At 41.5% G+C, this 22,268-nt stretch overlaps 1 protein-coding gene across 6 annotated transcripts in view; it reads right to left on the reverse strand.

Annotated features, from left to right (window-relative positions):
- FRMD4A (FERM domain containing 4A) overlaps positions 1–22,268 on the reverse strand; it is a 301,515-nt gene that overhangs the window by 166,858 nt on the left and 112,389 nt on the right. For all 6 annotated transcript variants that reach the window (XM_044423314.1, XM_044423315.1, XM_044423316.1 and 3 more), the window contains exon 2: positions 3,845–3,910. In XM_044423314.1, the coding sequence (XP_044279249.1) occupies positions 3,845–3,910 (66 nt within the window). The remainder of the gene's footprint in view (positions 1–3,844; positions 3,911–22,268) is intronic.

Raw genomic sequence — 22,268 nt, forward strand, 5'->3', positions numbered from 1 at the left:
AACCATCCCAAAGAAAAAGAAATGCAAGAAAGCAAAATGGCTGTCTGAGGAAGCTTTACAAATAGCTGAGGAAAGAAAGGGAGTGAACGGCAAGGGAGAAAGATACACCCAACTGAATGCAGAATTCCAGAGAATAGCTAGAAGAGATAAGAATGCCTTCTTAAATGAACAGCACAAAGAAATAGGAGGACCAGAAATCTCTACAAGAAAACTAGAGATATGAAAGGAACGTTTCATGCAAAGACGGGCATGATAAAGGACCAAAATGGCAGGGACCTAACAGAGGTAGAAGAGATTAAAAAGAGGTGGCAAGATTACACAAAAGAACTATACAAGAACGGCCCTGATAACCATGATGGGGTGGTCACTGACCTCTAGCCAGACATCCTGGAATGGTAAGTCAAATGGGCCTTGGGAAGTCTGAGCAACAACAAAGCTAGTGGAGGTGACAGCATTCCAGCTGAGCTATTCAAAGTCCTAAAAGAAAATGCAGTAAAAGTGCTATACTCAATATGTCAGCAAATTTGGAAAACTCAGCAGTGGCCACAGGATTGGAAAAGGTCAGTTTACATTCTGATCCCAAATAAGGGCGATGCCAAGGAATGTTCAAACTACTGCACCATTGCACTCATTTCACATGCTAGCAAAGTTATGCTCCAAATCCTACAAGCTAGGCTCCAGCAGTATGTGGACCGAGAACTACCAGAAGTGCAGGAAGGGTTTTGAAGAGGCAGAGGAAATAGAGATCACATTGCCAACATATGCTGGCTCATGGAGAAAGCTAGGGAGTTCCAGAAAAACATCTATTGCTGCTTCACTGGCTATGCTAAAGCCTTTGATTGTTTGGATCACAACAAATTGTGGCAAGTTCTTCAAGAGATGGGAGTACCAGACTATCTTATTTGCCTCTTGAGAAACCTATACACGGGTCAAGAAGCAACAGTGAGAACTGGACATGGAACCACTGATTGGTTCAAATTTGAGAAAGGAGTTTGGCAAGGCTGTATACTGTCGCCCTACCTATTTAACTTATATGCAGAGCACATCATGAGAAAGGCAGGGCTAGATGAATCACCAGTTGGAATTAAGATTGCTGGGAGAAATAGCAACAACCTCAGATATGCAGATGGTACCACTCTCATGGCAGAAAGTGAAGAGGAACTAAAGAGCCTCTTGATGCGGGTGAAAGAGAAAAGTGCAAAAGTTGGCTCTAAACTCAACATTAGGAAAACTAAACTCATGGCATCCGGTCCTCTCACTTCCTGGCAAATAGATGGGGAAGAAATGGAGGTATTGACAGATTTTATTTTCCTGGGCTCCAAGAACACCGCAGACAGGGACTGCAACCAAGAAATTAAAAGACTCTTGCTCCTGGGGAGGAAAGCAATGGCATATCTAGACAGCATACTAAAATTCAGAGACTTCAGCCTGCTGACAAAAGTGCGTATAGTCAAGGCTATGGTTTTCCCAGTTGCAACGTATGGCTATGAAGGCTGGACCATAAGGAAGGCTGAGCGCCAAAGAACTGAGGCCTTTGAATTGTGGTGCTGGAGAAGACTCCTGCGAGTTCCTTGGACTGCAAGGAGATCAAACCAGTCAGTCTTAGAAGAGATCAAGCCTGATTGCTCTTTAGAAGGCCAGATACTGAAGATGAAGCTCAAATAAATACTTTGGCCACCTAATAAGAAGGAAGGACTCCCTGGAGAAGAGCTTAATGCTGGGAACAATAGATGGCAAAAGAAGAAGGGGACAGCAGAGAATGAGGTAGCTAGATGGAGTCTCTGAAGCAGTCAATGTGAGCTTAAGTGGACTCCAGGGGATGGTGGAGGAATGTTGTTCATGGGGTCGGAATGGGTCGGACGCAACTTCGCAATTAACAACAACAACACTTCTCAACCATTACATTTGTGATTATTTTTCAGTCCATTTTTTTAGAATTGTCAGAAAACTGCTGCAACAACAGAAGTGGATGCTCTGAAAAAGCATCTCAAAAAGGGACAGAGCAGCTGAAAAATCCAGGAGATGATGAAAAACTGGAAGGCACAGGGAATTACATTGTTAAATGGGTGATACTGCCACCCTGCTGCACCTTCTTTCCCTATGTTTTGGCTCTTTACCATGGCTTTTCCACTGCCAGCCAGTTACTTGATCCCTTCTAGCAGTGTACAAATTAGCCTATATGGAATCTCATCTTGTACTGGTTAGTCATAAGAGTGCATTTGCACACCTGTGAAGGGCTCACACACATAATTAAAAATGGCCATGTCCAGGAGCTGAAAAAATAAAAATGTGACTGCAAGTACACTTTTTCAGGATTTGGGGAAAAACACTGAGGAAAAAGTGACAGTCCTTCCAAAGTGCTATTTCAGCATTGGTACAAAGATAATTGTTGGCAAGATGGCAAAAGTGAGTAACAGGTTTTAGTGCTCTTACTGAGCATTTCTGTATCAACAACCCATAATAAAATTGTCCTGTTGGGTTTGAAAGACACAACAGCCCATCTAGGTCAAACGAGCCCTAGATCAAACCACAGTTTCTGCCACCATGCAGAAATTACATTGGGCTTGGACAAGCAGACTGTTGTTTTGTTGTTTCAGTCATCTCAGCTCAACCATAAACTTACTGAGTAACCCTGAGGAAATCATTCTCTTGTTGTATTCTTGCTGCATGCAGCATAAAGGTACAACAATGGTCTATCTCACAGGGTTACTGTAAAAACCACTGTGAGATATATGTGAGCATAAAGCTCTTTGTGAGCCTAAAGCAATTAAGTATTTAGGGAAAGGGCTCTGCAAATAAGAAATATGCAGTTTCTTCTTATACTCCTCCAGAAAACTGTTAGCTGAGGGAACAAAAGATAACTATTAATAAAATAAATTTTAGAAAGGAAAGAATTCAGACAACCTTGCCTGAAGCACTAAGGCAGCAAGACTGGAAACACAACAAGCACTTTTCCCAGCACATTTACTTTCACCTTCTCTTCCACACATCAACTGAAAAGATGGAAAGAAGGCAAGACTGCAGGTATAGCAATCCCCACTCTGACTTATATGCCTTGAGCAAAAGTTGAGAATGTTTTGGATAAGTCTGGGCTATGAACTTGGAATCAGGAACCTTGGTGTAATCAGGGTGCCCAATCACAACTTGCAGACCCAACACAACTGAAGACCCATTCACATTTCTGGCCACATGTGCAGATCAACTGGAGCAATCCTTCTCCCTTTCCACATTTGGAGTTGCTTGTGTGTAGCTATCCCCATTGCCATTGTGCATCAACATTTGTGCTACAAATTCAATGTGACTTGCAGCCTATTATATGTAGGTCAGTTCACCCACTGACGGAAGCCCTGCCACCTCGGAGATGGTACATGACAGCTACTTAGCACTGAAGCTTTAGGACCCTTGAGTGCTGGTGTGCAAACAGACAGCAAGTTGTTAAGGCATTCATGGAACCGAAATTAGGCCAGTACATTACAAGTGATGCCTTATCCTTGGCTTTTAGAAGAATGCTGTGAGGTTATTCATGATTTCATTTTCTCATCTGAAAAAGATATTCTACCATGATAATGAAGTACTCGTCTCATATGGGAGGGGGTATGCACCCATACCATGGGTCAGGGGAGGAAACACAACCTACAGAATCCTGGGATTTCCTTTCCAGTTCTCCTATCTGCACACTGATCCATCTTGATCCCGCTCAGCTTGTCAAATGAGAAAGGATCAAAACCCACAAGGTAGACGACTAACGGAGATTCCATTAATTAAATTAAAAACCTCTTTGGCAGCACAGAGCAAAAATGCAGAGCTGTAGCAAGACTTCAAATCCACACATGCAATTTATTACCTGCACCAGGAGTTCCAACTTCCTGTCATCAAGAAGGTGCACTTGACACCGGCGGCCCTCTGTCATCTGGAAAAACACAAAGAAAACGTTTCAGCGGATGCTTAACTCAAAAGCTTGGCAAATGCAGCAAGTTGCTGTTAATGTGCTGAAGCCCTCTCTGCTTCACTGTCATAGCAAAGGATTTCCCATTCCACATTTAGCTCTCCCTGGCACAGGGAGAATGAAAAAGACTGGAAAGAGGAAATAAATAAATAAATCACCCAAACGGCTCTTTATAGAATGGCACACGCTGACTCTGCCTTGCCTCAGCCACAGGAACTGTTCCATGGTGAGAAAGGAGTTCATGAAAGTGACCAGGCTACATGTGAATATACAGAGCATTCATACTACGGGGCCTGTTTTTGTGGCTTTACAGGGGCAAGTGGACAACACCTAAGGATGAACCTAGCTCTGAACTAAAGACCAGGATCACCGTCAAGAGGCTGCAAACAGGAACACGAGGTAGGCTCCTCATGGCTGGCGCTGCTGTCCCTCCCAAGCCCAGGCCACTGCAGGAGGGCTCAGTGGTGAGCACTGGAACCTCGCAGCCCTTCTGCCACAGTTGTTGCACTTCTTCACCACCGCCACTTGCTCTCCAAGGGATGGGAGTGAGCAGAAGCATCATTAGCCATCGCTGACTGCTCGCTTGCTAGCATTCTCCCTCTCCCTCTAGTGGGGACAGGGGCCAGAGCAGAAGGGAGGGGGTGAGAGTGGGGTGGAGGAGCAAGGGGCCCCATAGGAGGCATTATGCCTGCAGGCCTCCTATAAAATAGAACTGGCATTTGGGCCTAGACCTCTAGGAGGTGTGACCACTTACCTTCACACGGTCAAGAACCATATGTACCAAATGGAATCTAAATAAAATTAGTACTTAGGCATTACAGACCACATCTATACCAGAGAGTTCACTAGGGCACCATGTACTAAAGTAGATCCTCTCAAAAGCTACTTAGCACCTTCCACCGACAACCTCAAAACGGCCCATGGTTGTCTGTGGTTTGTTGACTATATCAGCATCTCACTCTAGCAAGGCTCAGAAGTCATGATAATCTGTGGCTTGAATATGCATGCATGGTGGGCTGTGGCAGTCATACAAACAAGGCTAGTGACTTCTCTTGGGGCACCTCTTAACTCAACTTTGTAGCACCACTTGAATTTTGCAAGCAGGTCTTATTTTCAATAATGGTCATCCCATGTACTTTTAGAGTGGTAAATGATGTAAGGTGGTATGGCCTGACAACCTATACAGCATGTGACTCTGCTTGCTGCTTTCTTAGAAGGAGAAAACATGATTTTTCCTATTCAGTTTCTATGAAGTTTTGATTTGGTGAGATTTGTAGCTATGTAGAATTTTAGGATAATACAACTTTTTTCTTTGCTTCAACTGTTACTTGATTCTGATGCACAGAAAATAAAAAGACAGGCTACCTAACAAGATGATTTACAGTAACCTTCCCCAAGCAGGTACCTTCCAGATGTGTTAGGTTATGGCTGGCTGAGGCATGTTGGCAGCTGTAGTCCAAACTGAGGAAGCATGATCTATTAATATTTTAATTATAGCTATACAATGAATTCCTAACATCCAGGCCTGTTTCTGAGAAGAATGTCAGGGCTTCTTTCTGTGTTCTTCTGACGACAAAACACTCTTGTTTCATCTGTGCTGGGGTACTGAATTGCAAATTCAGAGTAAACATTCACATTAGTGGCTCACCTGCACTGGTGCCTTCCAAATTTCTCAGAGAACAGGTCACAAAATCATGCTCTCACTTCTCTTATAGTCAGATAAAGGGACAACTAAACTATTGCTCAGTGAAGAAATCTGCTATAACATTGCAGCATGTATTGGGCTTTAAACTAGCTTAATTATAGGGGTTCTATAAAGTACAATATGAAATACTTGAAAGCCTTCTATTAAAATGGTGGTATTATGACATAAACACTTGAAGAAATAGCCAATAAGGGAGAATAGTTTTCCTCAAAAGGAGGAAAATTCTCCTGTTGCAACAAAAGGAGATGGTTTGAATCTCAAAAGCCATTGTGTGAAATTATTCCAGCTGATTATGGCTGTTAAATTGATGTGCATAGGACACTGTCTTCTTCCAAGCTAATCCATTGGTCCATTTAGCCTGGCACTGTCTGTTCTACTCCAACCAGCAGCAGATTGCATAGGCTAAGGCAGAATGGGCATGAGAATGTTTTTAACTGGTTATGCTGAAGTTGCAGAACTGGCACCCACAAGCACACTTGTTTTACCTTTACTAAAAAGGCACTCCCTCAGGACCACAACATGGGAGGGGGGGGGGGGGGGGGGTTAAAGGGGCTCTTTGTGTCTGGAAGAAACAGCCTTTGGCTCCAGTGGAAACTTCACTCCTGAAGCAAGAAGCTGCCACAGGGAGCAAGGAGCTGGTGGCCCATGGGGCCTGTCATTGGTGAAAGCCCCCTCATTTCATGGGATGGTCCCAGTTTAGATTTGATTTCCACACCTATTTGGTAGACCAAAATAAGCATGCAAAAGACAATTCGTATTGCTGTGCTTTCCCAGAGAGTGATGTTCATTCAGTTCTGCCGAGACCCTGTGGTCAAAAACATTCAATAGCCTTGTATTCATCAGATGTGCTGTACTGCTACATCTATCATCTGGTGATGACAGATGGAATCTTATACATCTGGAGGGCACCAGGTTGAGGAAAGTTAATCTATAGACAATGGCACTTAAACAATCGTCTTGGTCCTCTTGTCACATTCCAGAATCCCACATTGGAACTACCACAAAATGCAAGGACCTGAATGTGAGGAATCAGTCTTCAGTCCTACCTTGCTGGCTGCAGCTGCCACAAATCAAGCCCTACATGACACCATAGCCTGGACCAAGACAACACTGAGATAATCTCAGGAGCTTCTTGTCAAGTGAAGAAGATCCTGGGATTCAAATCCTTTATACACTAGCTTTGTTCATACAACACAACTTAATTTTGTATTTGTAAATCAATGTATTTTTTGTATTGTTATATTTAATGGTAATTTATTATGTACTATTGTATTTCAATGTATTTTATCATGTTGTAAGCCGCCCCGAGGTTTCGGCAAGGGGCGGCATAGAAATGTTAATAATAATAATAATAATAATAATAATAATAACAACAACAACAACAATAATAATGGTTACCATCGTTTGCAATTTTACCAAAGCAACCTGAGAGACAATCAACTGGATTCTACTTTATTGTAGTTTCCATCCTTTCCATTCAGTCCTCCTGCTTTCTGCATGTTTTACATCAGTCACTGTGCCTGAAACTCAGTCCCAAGGCACATCACTTCCCTGGATATGTTCCTGCCTCTTCCTCATTGGTTCACAGATAGTGGTTGAATGGCTGCAGGGACTCCTGCAGTTGCCACTCTGTCCAGAGGACACTGTGGTAGTTGCCTATCAGCTCAATGGAAACCATGTTCCAGGGTTCAGACACAACAAATCATGGTAATACAGAGAAAGTACAGAACAATTTTTTCTTATACTGGTTTCTAAACACTAAACTTACCATATGAACTACCACAACTGGGTTCAGAAACATGACAGACAATGTTGAAATTCCACCATGGCTTGTTGATCTGTGTGAACCCAGACACTAAATCCTCACCCATGGACTGATGGCAAAACAAGGCAACACTTCGTAAGTGACAACATACGTTCTCCCCATCCATACTCCTGACACTAACTAACACTTTCTTTAGGTAAGACATGTTCTTTTGCTATTTGATGACTCTGAACCATTTCCATTCCACATTATGCATGGAAATGGCTGTAAGTTTCCACAGGGCACTCATGCAGAAATGCATGCATACATTCAGCAATAATGGACATTTAAAAAAAATATTTTATGAGTTAGATTAGATATACCTTAGCTATTTTATCTCTCACTTTCTAGAGCTTACAGTGACATGTACATAGCATTCACTTAACCCAAGAGAAAGGAAATTCCCCTTAGAGGAAGTTACTTGGTGACTCCCAGATCTTGGCCTGTTTGCATTAAGGAAGGATTTTCTAGTTACCTCTGACATCAACGAAAAGCTTTAAATCTCATTTACGGACTGCAGGCCCAAATATTTACACAGCGGATTTCTCGGCTAAGGATCACCCAGAGAAGAGGGCAATTGTTTTCACTGCTCCACCAAGCATCTTGGCAGCTTAGTGCCTGACCCATTCATCTTGTCTACAACTCCAAACATGAGCTAGAGGAATCCAAGGAACTGTCTCCAGAGCACTCTGGGAAATGCACTGACAATGCTTAGCAAATCCCCAGCTACAGCTCATCCTACCAGTAAATGCTCCCTAGAGAGAACTATATGTGGAAACTTTTGGATGCAACACACATAAAAGAAAATGCTATGTATGTGTGTATGAATGTATGTGCATACTTTTAAAAAGAAACATTAACAGCTGCAAACAGATCTGTGCAGCCAAGATGCTCTTCAGGAAGTCTGCTGACTGAAATCATCACCCCTGTGAAACATTTCAAATGCATAAAATGCTACTATCAAATTAATATGACAGTTCTATCCCTTTCCCCAACCTGTTTTGCTAACCTGCAAAAGAAAGAGGTTAAATTATCTTGCTTTCTTCCATTTTAGAGCTTATCCAAAACTGGAGTGGCAGAAGGGAAAAAGCTCTACTCTCTGGTGAAAATTATGCTTGCCCTTTCTAAGTTAGGCCAGAAAATACTACTTGCATCCTGAATTGGCTTAATGACAGTTTCATATAGCCAATCCTGATCAACTATGTGGCATTATGGTGTCAATTCATTTACAACTTAATTCCTGATTGCTTGGGATCATGTTGCCAAGAGTAAAATTATTGCTGCTACTGTTTTAAAAAAAGAAGGTGCCAAATCAGAAGCTATTCCCCACGAAGGGTGTTAAGGAACCTTAATTCTTATAATTAATTGGAAGAACAAGACTATAAAGTAAAGGGAAACATCCCTTCCTGCACTTATTTTTGGTCATTCCCTTTGGCCTGCCAGCCCAAAAAAAGAAATTAAATACATGCTTATGTTTAATTAGTCAGTTCACAAATATGTCTATTTGATGCTGAACTACAGCACTTCCTCAGATATGAGTCACAGGCATTTAATCGTATTATACATGTACATAGAAGGATATTGATTTTAGTGGAATTTATTTCTAAGTCTAATAGAAGTTAAGGTTCACAAAACAAGGTCTATACACACTGAAAACTAGGGTATTCACATTATGCTAGAGCCTTTCTTGCTTACATCTACTTTTTTGCTTGCAAACTTTTCATCTGGGATGCAACATCCAGAAAGGAGCTGAGTGGTTTAGTGAGCATGGAAAGACTTGCTGGCCCGGCTCAGCCTCACATTAAAAAAACATGGAGAACATTCCAGTCAAGTTGCTTACTAATACTCAGATGCAGGAATAGCCAAGAATAATTTTACAATAGGATGAAAATAGGATGGACTTAGCTCAGGTTTAAGTTTAATAGGATTTCAACTAAAGTTTAATGGTTTGGGCTAAGTAATGTTGAAAAGGCACACACCATTCTGAAGTTTGTGTATTTCTGAAATAGTCAACATATACCAGCTAAAGTTTCCTCTTAAGAAAACAAAGTATCATTAAAGAAAAAAGAAAAGCAGATGGTCAGTTTCATCTATCTAACAAGCTCTCTCCTTTTCTCTCTCTCCTTTCTCTAAAATATTTTAATCTCCTCATAAATTGATCCATTAAGATATATTATGTAGCCAGTTCTATTCACAGTGCAATTTATTACTACCATATCTGTTTAATTACACAATATTTGGCAGAAAGGAAGTACATTTATTAGAAATCAGATACCCCATAATGAAGAAACTTCCAGCTTTAAAGAATGATTTCTTCAGCAGAAAGCAAACGTGTGGTTTGCTAAAGTGAAGCTGAAGAAAATGCAGTTTCCTAATAATCATTCTTTTTCTCTCTACAATACTACTTTTTAAGCTTCCACAAGTGCAAACCTCACTGAAGCCAACACATTTTCATTGCCACTACATTTTGAGCAATGTGCTGTAAACTAATAATAAAAGCACCTAAATTCTTTATGATTGAACATCTGGTTAGGTCTAGAATTAAATCCTGAGCATATACCCGCAAAGCCTGCCAACCAATGCCCAAGATTATATTCCAGGAAGAGAAGTGTGTGAGACAGACTGGATCATGTTCTGTGTTCCACGTGCATTACATTTTTCTCTTGCAATTTCCTACCCCTCCCATAGGTTCCTGGGAGTGCCTTGGGTTTAGACAACATGATAACCCACAGTCAATGGCGGAGTGTGTGGTGTTGTTGCACCATGAGTTGTTGTTGAAATGTGGGTTTATTGTGTTGCCTTCAGCACGTAACATAACAAAGCATGGTGAATGACCTACAGTTCACAACCCAACAACAATCCACGGATTTTCTTCATGGAAAACAAGCAATGGTTTGTTAGCATGGCTGGATTCAGGCAACACAATAAACCATGTTTCAGCAAGAACCCATTGTATGTGAACCCAATACTTGAGCCTACTATTTGACAGGAGGGAAAAACCATGACCTTTCTGCTTGCCAGTTCAATGTGCAGGTGATGATTGAAGCCCAGTTCTCCCACATGCTCTGTTATGGTAATATATGAGTGGATAAACCTATTTGATTCATTCTTTCACTCATTCATCTATTCTTTATTATTTACTTTGTGTGGTGGATCCATTGAGCCAGTGTACAACACTGCGGAAATAATAAAACCTTAAAACAATAAAAATTGAGGAAACTAAAACAGAATATTAAAGTATTAACACTAAATCATTTAAATGGTTAAATTAAAATAATGTGCCTTCATGCCCTTTTTTAAATCCAGGAAAGTGGAATCCAAGCACAGGTCTGAATGAGCATATTCCATGGTTAGGGAGCAACACAGGAGACAGCCCTTTCATAGGGCATCTAACAAATGGGCCTCTGGAGGCAATGGTCCACTCAAGAGGTTATTTTCTGCATATCCCAATGACCTTACAAGTTCATAGTGTCACTTAGATCAGGGTGGGCAGTAAATAACTCTCCAGATATTTTGGACTTTTGACTCCCAGCAATCCTGGAGTCCTAGCTTCTGTCCACCGTGGCCTTCAGTGACAAGGTGCTAATGTATTTGGGGTCTTAAAGGTTACAACCAATACACTGAATTGACCTCAAAAGCAACTGGCAACCTCTATCACTTTCTATCTTTCCTGTCACATTCCATCTGTTAGGTCAGAAAAACATCACAACAGCCCTGTGAAGTAGGCTGAGCTGAGAGACAGCAAATCGGAGAGCAAGGATGAGGGAACCATTTCAGTGGTGGTTCACACCTTTAGAAAGGCTACCTTTAGCTCTAATAATTATCATTTAGGCACCAGACAAAAGTGTCTCGGTTTTCCCAGGAGTTTAGGAACTGCTAACTTAAGCATTTTTAACTCAGGCCAGTTTGCTCTATTTATTTTAATAGACTACCGTTTTTCAGTTTGTTGCAGTCATCTGTTAATGTTAGAAATAGAAGGAAGCAGGAACACTTTTTCTTTCTTACTGCCTTGTTAACTGTCCCAAGAACATAAATTTATGCTCAAGATGTGGGCTGTAAATTAATTATGTGAGTAAACCAATACATAAAGTGAATACATAAAATAAAGCCATGCAAGAGAAGGTCCCACAACTTTCCTTGGTGCTGCTCATCTCACTTTCCAAAGCTCCACAGCAGCAGGGTAAAATTGGGATTTGTGTTGGAGCAATCACTTTACCACACAAACCACATCCCATTGCTTCCCCATTGCAAGATGGTTGCATATACTGGCCTCAGATGTGCAGATATTCAGCACACCAGCTTTGATCTTGACATCCCAGGTCTTGAGTTTCAGAAATACTGCATGCACTTTTCTAGGCTTGAAAGCATTAATGCATGCATGTGCCCATTACTCAATGCTGGCATATGAATTGTATCACTGTGCTCTCTGTGGAATCTCTGTCCTGGAAGATTCTGTCTCCCCCCACTTTTTAAAAAGATTAATCTGAGAACTTCTTCCTTCAAATGTTTGGCTGCCATGTCCTATAATGGCTGCTGAGCTGTTCTGCATCACACACAGCTTTTTAAAGTACATGTAAGTATCATTATTATTTTTTAAAGAATCAGACCATCCCTTTTGTCCTTGCTTAATGCTTACCTTATGTGTATTTGAAAGGAAAAAGCTATTTCCATTATTTATAACTTGACATTTCAACACCTCCCCAAAGCCCTACCTTCTTTCTGAGGGTCCTCTTCCAGAAAAAAACCTGGTTGTATTTTTTAGGGGCCAAGCTATACAGTGTATGGCAAATCTGTGATTGGACTAAGAATGCACAGAGTCAGTTTGCTCTTTCCCAATGAGACTAGAAAAAAGTATTTGCTGGGCATTTGTGGCAGTAGTTATCATAGATACAGCTCAAGCTGCAAAATTTAATACACTTGTTTATCCATTTCAGTATATCTGCAGCCTTAACAATTTTTCAGTCAAAAAGCTACTTTGCCTCTAGGAGCCATTGTCATATAAGGACTTTGTCTGGGCTTTGGGAAGTCTTTCTCCCAGTCAAATGGTAATTCTGTGTAGTAAGCCTCCCTCTCCTTCCATTCTCTGCCACATCATTAAAGCACGCGCGCGCGCACACACACACATTCTGACAGGCTTATTTGTGATCATCGGATCTTTTGCTTATCACTGAGCGAATCTTCCATTCTACCCAGTGCTTCAAAAGTACCCAGTGCAGGTTTAAGGTGCTCTCTCTTTCTTGCGTGCGTTTGAAGCACGTGCAGTGTGCTACTGCAGCTACTCAACTGGATTGCTCTTTGCCTTTTGGCTCAGCAGGGATATTTGCTTGATTGCCCTTGCATTTGCCTCTCCCTTCCTCCACCAGATACCTTACTGCTGCCAACTGGAAAGCCTCCTTACTCCCCACCCATGAAGTATGAACTGATAGCCCAGATCTAGCTGCTGGCCCACAGCTAAACAAGGCAACCATAAAGAGTGCCTGGAGAGAGTGATCAGCTACTACAAAAAGAGAGAGTACATGTGGATGAGAGAGAGAGAGAGAGAGAGAGAGAGAGAGAGAGAGAGAGAGAGAGAGAGAGAGAGAGAGGTGTGAAGAGCTACACTTGAGGTAGAAGCCACTAGTGGCTTTCAGGCCATGCAGTGAAGGATACTATAGTACATTCTTGTCACAAGCATGCCACCAAAGACAGTCATGAGGTAAGGAGAGCAAGCAACATCTCGATCCTACACAGAATAAGGTGTAGCAAAGCCCACTGCAATAGGTTTAAGCTGAACTAATTCTGCGTTGTATCAGACCACTACACACATTTAGTATGTGAAGATCAAGTTGGGAGTCTGCTCTGCACTCCTTCCAGTAGCAGTCCAAGAATGCGGACATGGAGTGTGGAAACTCACAACACGATGGCCAAGCACTATGAAAGAAATGCTCCTGACCCAGGCCTGCACAACTTGTGACTTCCTAAGCCAAATAGATCAACAGCTTTGTACAGCATTCTGACAAGAGCTTGAGAAATTCCCCTTCCCCCAACATCTTCATGCTATTTGCAGTCCTAGGGATGTAGGACAAACTACACTATTAATTCACTTTTAAACTGCACATGTTGGCCTTCCTGTATTCACCATACAGGAAATGCATTTGGGGCAGGAAGTATTCAGAATTGTGAAGCCCTTACAGAATGGTATGTTCCACTATTGGCAAAAGTCAACTGTGGAGTTTTCAGGGTGCAAGTATCTAAGTTATTTAACTGATTAAATAGCAATAAACAGATCTAATCCCTTAATTAAAGGAGCATGCTACCCCTTTGCCAACACTTCATACTCTTGATCATTCACAAGAAGCCTGAATTTGGCACAGTAGTTAAGCTTGAGTTTAACTTTAAAGCACATGCCAAAAGCTGTCTCTTTATTAGGGCTGTACTTTCACCAGATCAGCCTCTCTATTGCCCACCCAGATGCTGCAGACTGTTCTTACGGTGTGGTCTGGAAAGTGTTTGTTTTCATTTAGCTGATATCTGTACTTTGGGAAGCAAGAGGCCTAAGCTCATTTAAGGCAGAGATGCACATTCTTCTGTACATATGGCTCTTAAAGATACATTTATAGAGAAACGCTTGTGTTTTTGCAGGCAGAAGAGAGAACTTGAGATTTATTTTAAGTTGACAGTTTCAGCTTCTTTCCAGAATTGCTCAAATTTTAGAAGCTGTATTCTTTAAAAACAAAGCAAAACCAGAACAACAAACAAACTGAACCACAATGTTATCTTTACTATTATTCCAGTACAGTCAATAAACAAATTCAGGAAATAACAAATGACCACCTGTTCCAGAATTATCTAAGTCAATGCCAATTTTCCTCATGCTTTGACCAGCTTAATTTGGAATCAGACTCTGTTGCTGCCTAGTTTATCATACAGCAGTTTACTTAGAGTAACTTCAGAATATGCTTTTCTCTTCTAAACAGTATGTACAACCTATGCACAGGGTGGGGGGCAGTGGTAAACTACACCAGTTCTCTTTGCCACTGATATCATACTGTTCTCTGAGAAATGAGATACCATGTGTTTATTCCCCACACCCTCAACATGGAGAACTGTAAGGTTTGAATGCAAACAGCATTTTACTTTATTTTCAAATACTTTTCTTATTTGTATCAGTTTGTCCTTCAGCTCATTTCTTCTTTTTTCACTCTTTTCCCTTCCTTGTGCAGGGGCCTTCTAGGGACAAACATTTTAACAATTCAATATAAGGAAATGCCCATATCTGTAAAGATACAGCTGTGGAACTTTAACCAGGTGTTGGGATATCTATCACACTCCTAGCAGGCTTTTGTTGCACCCTCAAACTAAACAACTCCCCTGATTGCTATTTCCAATTGACAGGATGGCTGGCTATAACGGACGTTGGAAGTTAACTGTTGGGCAGGTTCACATGGAGCCACAAGTCAAGGTGGAAATCACAGTGGCATGACTTATGTGTGAACCTGGCAACTATGGTGAAGCATGATATTTCTGGTCCTTGTGGGACCACCAGAGAAACAGCAGCTTATTTTATGGTTTCCACATGTCACCATGGCTTATTTTCACATCCAAACCCAGAAACTCTGCTTCCATGGGGTTTCTATGTTTTATCATAGTGATCTGCACAGAATGACTGTATATGCAAGAGCTGCTTCTGCCTGTGCTCATCACTATCTAAGTCTGATTTCATCTTTCTCACACAGATGTTCATGCTCTCTCTCTCTCTGGTGAAGACTGGTACAGATATCCTCACTTTGTGATTGGTGAGGCTAAAGTAAATGTTTGTGAGTGGGTGACACTGGTATGAAAATTTTTGCTATTGACAAGGCTTCCAAGGCACTGATTACATCACAAATGTAAGACAAGAACAAAGAATGCAGCAGCACTCCTGCTTGCTTGGTTGAAAAACTACTTTCTTAAAAGTATAAAGCTCAACAGTGAGCCAGATCTCAAACTACAAAGAAAGAGAAAAGAAAAAAAAATTTTCTTGGACAATTTGACAGGGAATAATTAATTACTAGCCCATTCTATGTTGATTGACTACCACGTAAGTATGAAACAAACCTAATCCCCACAGCCTGCTGGTATTCCTTGTGTACCTTTACTCTGACCCCAAAAGATCTGTTAGCAACATATAGGTACATGAGAGGGGTGTCACGCAGAGTAGAGACCTGTTTTCCCCTGCGGAGGAGGGCAGGGCGCAATCCAATGGAGCAAAGCTCAGGGAACCATGGTTCAGTTGGATGCCAGGAAGCACTTCCTGACTGTTAGGACCCCGAGGGTATGGAATGGGCTTCCATGGGAGGCGGCTGAAGCCCTATCGGTGAGGGTGTTCAAGGATAGGCTTGGACATGCACATGGTAGGCATGTCATGAGCAGAGCCAGCTGGAGCTGGGGGAGCAGACTAGATGGCCTGAGGTCCCTTCTGGCTCGCTATATTTCTATTCATTGTAAGATCCAGGTGTGCAGAAAGGCCTTCTGAACTCTTTTTTTCAGAAGCTGCATCCTGAACCACTGCAAAAGCAGGGGCAATTTCAGAATTTCAGCCTTCAGAGCAACGAAGCTCAATGCCTGAAAGCTCACGTGATTGAGAACACACGTATCTGACCAACACTGCAGTTTCACATATCAACAACAGCACATAGCATTTGCAAAATGCTTTTACTACTTGCGCAAAGTTACTTATCTATATTATCTCCAAGACTGTAGCTTCTAGATATATATGTGGTTCAAAACTCCATGCTTTTGTTGACCTTGCTGCAAACCAGAGAGCTTCAGCTATGGAATGGTATAGAAATGAAATAAATAATAATAAAAACAATTTCTGGGTAAGTCCACTTGCACATTCTTTGTCAAGCTTTCTTTGAACTCAGAATTTGGGAACTTTCATTTTGATAGACCAGAATTTCAAGGATTTTTACTTAGATAAAATTAAAGTGTCCTTTTCAGCAGTGTAATTTCTGACTGTGAAAACCAGTACTTAAGGACTCATCTGAAGCTTAATTCAGGTAAGAAAGCAATGTAGATGGTGTTGACATAAAAATGATCAGTAAGTCCACACAAGATTGGTTCACACTTCCTTGAAAATGCTGGTCCATGGAAACTGCTTTGCTAGCTGAGCCGCAAATAGGGCTCTTTATGCATTATAGTACAAACTGACATGACCCATCCTTCTTGGACTAATACGTGGACTGGAAATTACTTATCCACCAGCTTTCCAAGCATTCTGACAACACTTTCAGATAAAACAGTATCAAAATATGTTTTAAAATATATATTTCAAGAAAAAACAGATTTAGAAATGCATCCTTGGAGCTAAAATTTATTTGGAAATGCACATTTAAATTTGGATTTGTGTGGATTTTTAAAATGGAAGATTAATGCAGAAATTGGTTGGACATGATTAATTAGTTAACATGTGAAACTGATATGGCCCAGAACTAACCTGACTTGCCCCATCCCTATTCTCAGGTGCTGCCTGGAGCCAGGAGTACCTTTTCCTATTTTCACTTGGTATTCCAGCTGGATTTTATTCTAAGCAATAGTGATCAAGCAACGAGGATTGTTTCAGCATGCTGCACATAGAGAGGCTCTTGAAAGCCTTGAAGCAATGCCTCATATCTTAACATCCATCAAGAGAGTAGGAGCTAAATTAGACATGACAACAAAGATGCGTGAAATTTTATCTTCAGATTTTACAAACACCTACATGGGAAAGCAAATCATATTGTTTTCAATGGCTACTCAGAAGTAAATAAAATTATCTTCAGTGGAACTTACTCTTTAGAAAGACAGCACAGTAGGTGGACTGCATTTGCTTTTGGGTGGAGGGAAATGGAGGCATCTCTTCTGCTGGTTTCACCCCAAGGCACGTGTTAAAAGAGGTATCAAGCATTATCATAGCCTTCTCCTCTTCTCTTTCTACCCCTTTCTCCATTATTTTAATAATGGATAAGAGTTCCTCTCCTCTGTAAAATAAACCCAAACACTCTGTGCTCCTTCATATTATGGCACAGCTTGATGGAAAACCTCTCACTTATTAAAAGTATGTTTCCTTGCATATATCATCTTTCTAACTCATACTTCTCCCACAGTTGAGTTTGTCTGTGACACAAGATCCCATTTGCAACACAGTAAAAATTGTGCTGCATTCATTAGCTTGTGCCCCAATCATAGAAAATGTGTTCTCCATAAACACCGCAACAGCATCCCCTCAAAAACAGAAGGGGGGGGGCTTTCCCGCTTTCCCCCCTCCACAAAAAGAACCGAAGACAACAAAATGCCAACAGCATTGTGGCCACCATCCAATCTATTATCTGAGTTGGGATATTAAGTCACAGGTACCAGTGACTGGAAAGGTCCAGAAAGAGAGGCTATTACTAGTTATTGTAGGTACAGGTGCACAGAACTTTATTGCATATCTGTTTCTCTTTCATTGAAAAACCAAGTTTCAGTAGAGGATGACAAACATGGCAAGATATGAAAAGATCTTCTTGCTCGGTTGTTTTAAAGAGCAAGCATACACTACTATTGGATGACACGCTTGTTTGCTTTGCAGATTTAGGGAACCCAATTGAAAATGCTGCCATGAAGATTTCTGACTGCTGGATTTTGTGCTGATTCTGATGTCTCTTTGCTTGTCATGGCAGTTTTGTATGGCTGCCACAGCCTATACAAATGCACATTGGAAATATGTCAGGTTGGCTTTTTCTTCACTATCTGACAGCAACTCCTGGCTATGTAATTGCTAAATATTTCAAGTAGATTGAATATATATAAGTTGCGTTGACCAGCTATTTGCCTGTTTTTGTTTTGAGTCAGAAAGTAAAGAATGTTGTGATACAGTTCCCCTCCAAATGCCACTTTGTGACAATAGTCATAATCTCCTTTCCTGCTTAATGTCATTTCCCCAGCTGCTGCTGTTTACGATCCCTCTCCCCCCCGCCCCCCGCCCCAGGCTGCCAAGGCTTCCTCCTTCCTGGATTAGTTGTGTGCCCCCTCTCAATCAGATACCACACATTAGGCTTGTTCACAAGTCAAAATAAGCCACTCTGAGGACAAACCATGATGGGCTGTTTATTTCATTGCAGGGTGCAGTGATGCAGACAGATGATCAGTGGCTTGTCAGAGCTTGTTTCCAAACTACTTCTTCCACCTGCTTCCCCCATGTTTCACAGGTGCCTTTGTGACACAACTACCCCCAAATACTGGCTCAGTAACAGATTCTCCCATCCACTGCCACACTTATTTGCTTTGCAAAGCACCTGCACTGTCATACATATACAATTGTTTGTGTGTGTGTTTACCTTTTAGGATTTGGTGGCTGAGAGTTTTATTTATTTTCCTTCTTGAACACTTAAAGGTTCCTTGTCTATTCCTCACAGCCCATTCTTCTTCCTTGCACAGGTATATGTGATTGACTTACCTGTGGGTAAGCACGTGCCTCCCATTCAGGACCATGGAGATTCAGGAGGAGTATTAAAGCTCTCTCCCCCTCCCCTATTTTCATGTTGAAATCTCTCCTCCTTTTTCTTCTTTTAACCATTGCTGAGGAGAGGCAGAAATTATGGGATCAAGACAGGAAGGCTTAAAACCCTGATCCTGAATCATCAAAGTACTGAATTAAAGGCAGACATGCTTACCCAGAGACAAGTCAGTAATACAGCGGTACATAGGCTCACAAATGCTTTGGTTCACGAACAAATCGGGTCATGAACAAATTTCTGAAAAATTTTGACCTGGGTCGCGAACACTGCTTTGGGTGGCGACCAAGATTGCAGCCATCTCCCCACACCCTGAGTGGGGAGATGGCCACGATCCCAGTTGCTTTTGTGCAGGGAAGGCGTGCGTGATCAGAGGCATGCTCCTGCAGGAAAGACAGGCAGAATCTTGGCCATCTCCCCCACGGCTCTGCTTTACTGCTCCTATCTTTCCTGCAGAAGCGCGCCTCTGATTAGGCACGCCTTTCCTGCACGAAAGCAACTGGGATTGAGGCCATCTCCCCACCCCCAGCACACCGTTTGTGCCCATCTCTCACTGCCCCAGTGCGCCCGCAATCACAGCAGTTTGTAAGCCATGTTTTATGTTGTCTGAGCCCATATGGTTTGTTAACCATAACAAACCATGGATTCTCAGAGTGGCTTGTTTGTGGAAAATAAGCCATCCTGCATAAATTATGCAGGGTTTGGCCATCATGATCAATGGTAGCCTGTTGTGTCATGTGAATCACATTAATGAGTAGGTTGATGTTACAGCCTCACATACCAATCCACCTTCGTAGAGCTGTCACTGACAACAATGTAAAAGATTAACAAAATACTGAACATCTGTGAAAAGAAACCAAAAGTAATCCAATGCAACCCATTTTTTGCATTGCCAATAATGTTCGAGGGGAAACTGGTATAAACTTCAGGCTAACCTCTAATACTGTCCAAATTAAAGGTCAGATCACTCAAGTAACCAAAAGAAAACACTATAAGGACTGTATTTGTTTTGACTGAAAATGGATTTTAACTTCTAAACATGAAGAAAACAATAAAACTCACTGTTTTCCAAGCTCACTGTTGATGATCAGTTATCACAACCATAGTGAGTGGCCAGGATACTGAGCCACACACAGAGCAGACCCATTAAAATCAATGAGATATCTGTTAGGCATAATTCACTTATGGTCTATTTCAATGGATCCATCCCAGTGAGGACATATAACCTGATTCAGCTTAAGCCTGTTTCAAGGAATATTTCATTTTGGCTATCAGCACACTTCCAATTAAAAGAAATACTAAACATTACTCACTAGAAAAATAATAAACCCAATTTTTTTAAATCCAGGTTAATTTTTAATCCATGTCATTTTAATTTTTAAAATATCACAAGTTTTAATACCTCTCTGTTCCACATATACCTTTGACCCAATTACAGAGTAGCCAGTAGTTGCACTCCAGATCACGTTCAGGATTCCTGACCATTAGCAACAGTCTGATGAAAAAGTATAAAATATTTGGAATGAATGATTTGGGGAATGCTCCTGCAGGCCATGCCTGGCGGAAAGCAGATCTCCAGATTTTTTGTACTTGAACCCCTGGCATTCCTGACCATGGATCATGCTGGCAGATGCTTCTGGAAGCTGAGGTTCCAAACATCTAGAGATCTACCTTCTTTAGATTGTTGTTTCAGGCACTCTCGTGTGGTCATGAACAGCAGCATCATTGCATGTGCCACTTCCAATGCTGATCTTGTCTTTGGGTTGCATAGCTGTGGTGGTGGCAGAGATAGTGCTTAGAGAGACATGCACCTAGAGCCCTAAGTATTGTCTGAATTTAGCAACCTGTCTTTATCTAGTCCTTAAGCATGGAATGCAAAAGCACAAGGACAAGAGCGCAAGACATGGAGAGAAGAAGTTGACATCCTGCTAAGGACTGAAGCTGCATATTTAGCTTAGGGGCTAAAATGAACACTGGGAAAGAACCAAAGTTTGGAAAACCCACATTGGAAGGTGAACAGACAGGACTGTGTAAGATAGAGCATGGATTCAGGAAGTAGATTGGCAACCAGGGCAGGATGGGATAGAAGCAAACTAAGAATGAAACTGGATGATTCATGAATATAAAGCACAGGAAGGTGCAGCCAAGAAACTCCAGACATGAGTGTTGAAGAGTTTGCCAACAATCTCTTTCTGCTTCCTTTTAAGAGAGGTTCTAATGATACTGGGGCAAACTTAGGTGACCTTCAGTAAAAACCAGCTTGAAAAGGATTAAAATTGTTTGCCAACGTAAATACATTACATGCAACAAACGCCATGCTTCTACAATCTGTTCAAGTAGCCTAATATACAGAGAGAGACCCATGAACATGGCCAGCAGAACCAGATCAAGTGTTTGCACATGTATTCAGATGGTACCCTGGCCTCCTCCTCTTCCCCTCTGTGTTACTTTAGACCACCACAACTGACCATCAAGAAGAAATGCTCGGCACAAGGCACAGCAGCAGCAAAGATCACCATCTCTGTTTGTTCCATGCACTGAATACACGTAAGCCTTCAAGTTCAGAGGCTTACGTGCAATGAGGTTGGAGGGCATTAGGTCATCCATAATTAAAGTACACCCTTTGAAAGCTAGTTCCAACTCCCACTGAAATCAGTAGGGTTTTTTTCCCCCACATGTGCCCCTTCTCTTCTGGACAACCTCCAATTTCATATTCAGGTCCTAGGTATTCTCATGATCTGTCTATCCCTGAGAAATCCAAGCCAGAAAGATCTTAGCTCACTTATTATGGCCACAAAAAATGAGGTATCAAATTAATGTTCAGAACAGAAACAACTTTGGGGGTGTGTTTCTCTCCTGTTCCTGCTCCCACTCCACATTTCCACATCAGATACACCCAATAAAAGAAAAAAAAAATAGGCTGCAATGTTTAATCAACTAATAGTTTATTAATCAATAGCACTTTTAATTAACTAAACAGATGCCCTGAACTGATCAAGTAAAAGGATTCCTAGAATACTATTTTGAACCTAAATATTTTAAAGAGCAATTGGCCTTTTCACATGAGAAAATGTTTCTTCTACTACCTCCTGTATAGCACACAGACTTCATCAGCAAATGAAAAAAGTATGTTTCTTGATTTGGAACCACTGTTTTTACTCATAAGCAGTATAAGTGGATGCAATCAATCACTCAATCAACTGAGTAATCTAAATTTCTGTGGTTTCTTTAATCAGGTGATATCGCCGTGTGTGTGCGTGTGCGTGTGTGCGCGCACACACACACGCACACACACACGGAAAGAACTCCTGAGGGAAA

Source organism: Varanus komodoensis, unplaced genomic scaffold, assembly GCF_004798865.1.
Source record: "Varanus komodoensis strain SLA01 unplaced genomic scaffold, ASM479886v1 scaffold13_3, whole genome shotgun sequence".
In the NCBI taxonomy this organism is placed as follows: Eukaryota; Metazoa; Chordata; class Lepidosauria; order Squamata; family Varanidae; genus Varanus; species Varanus komodoensis.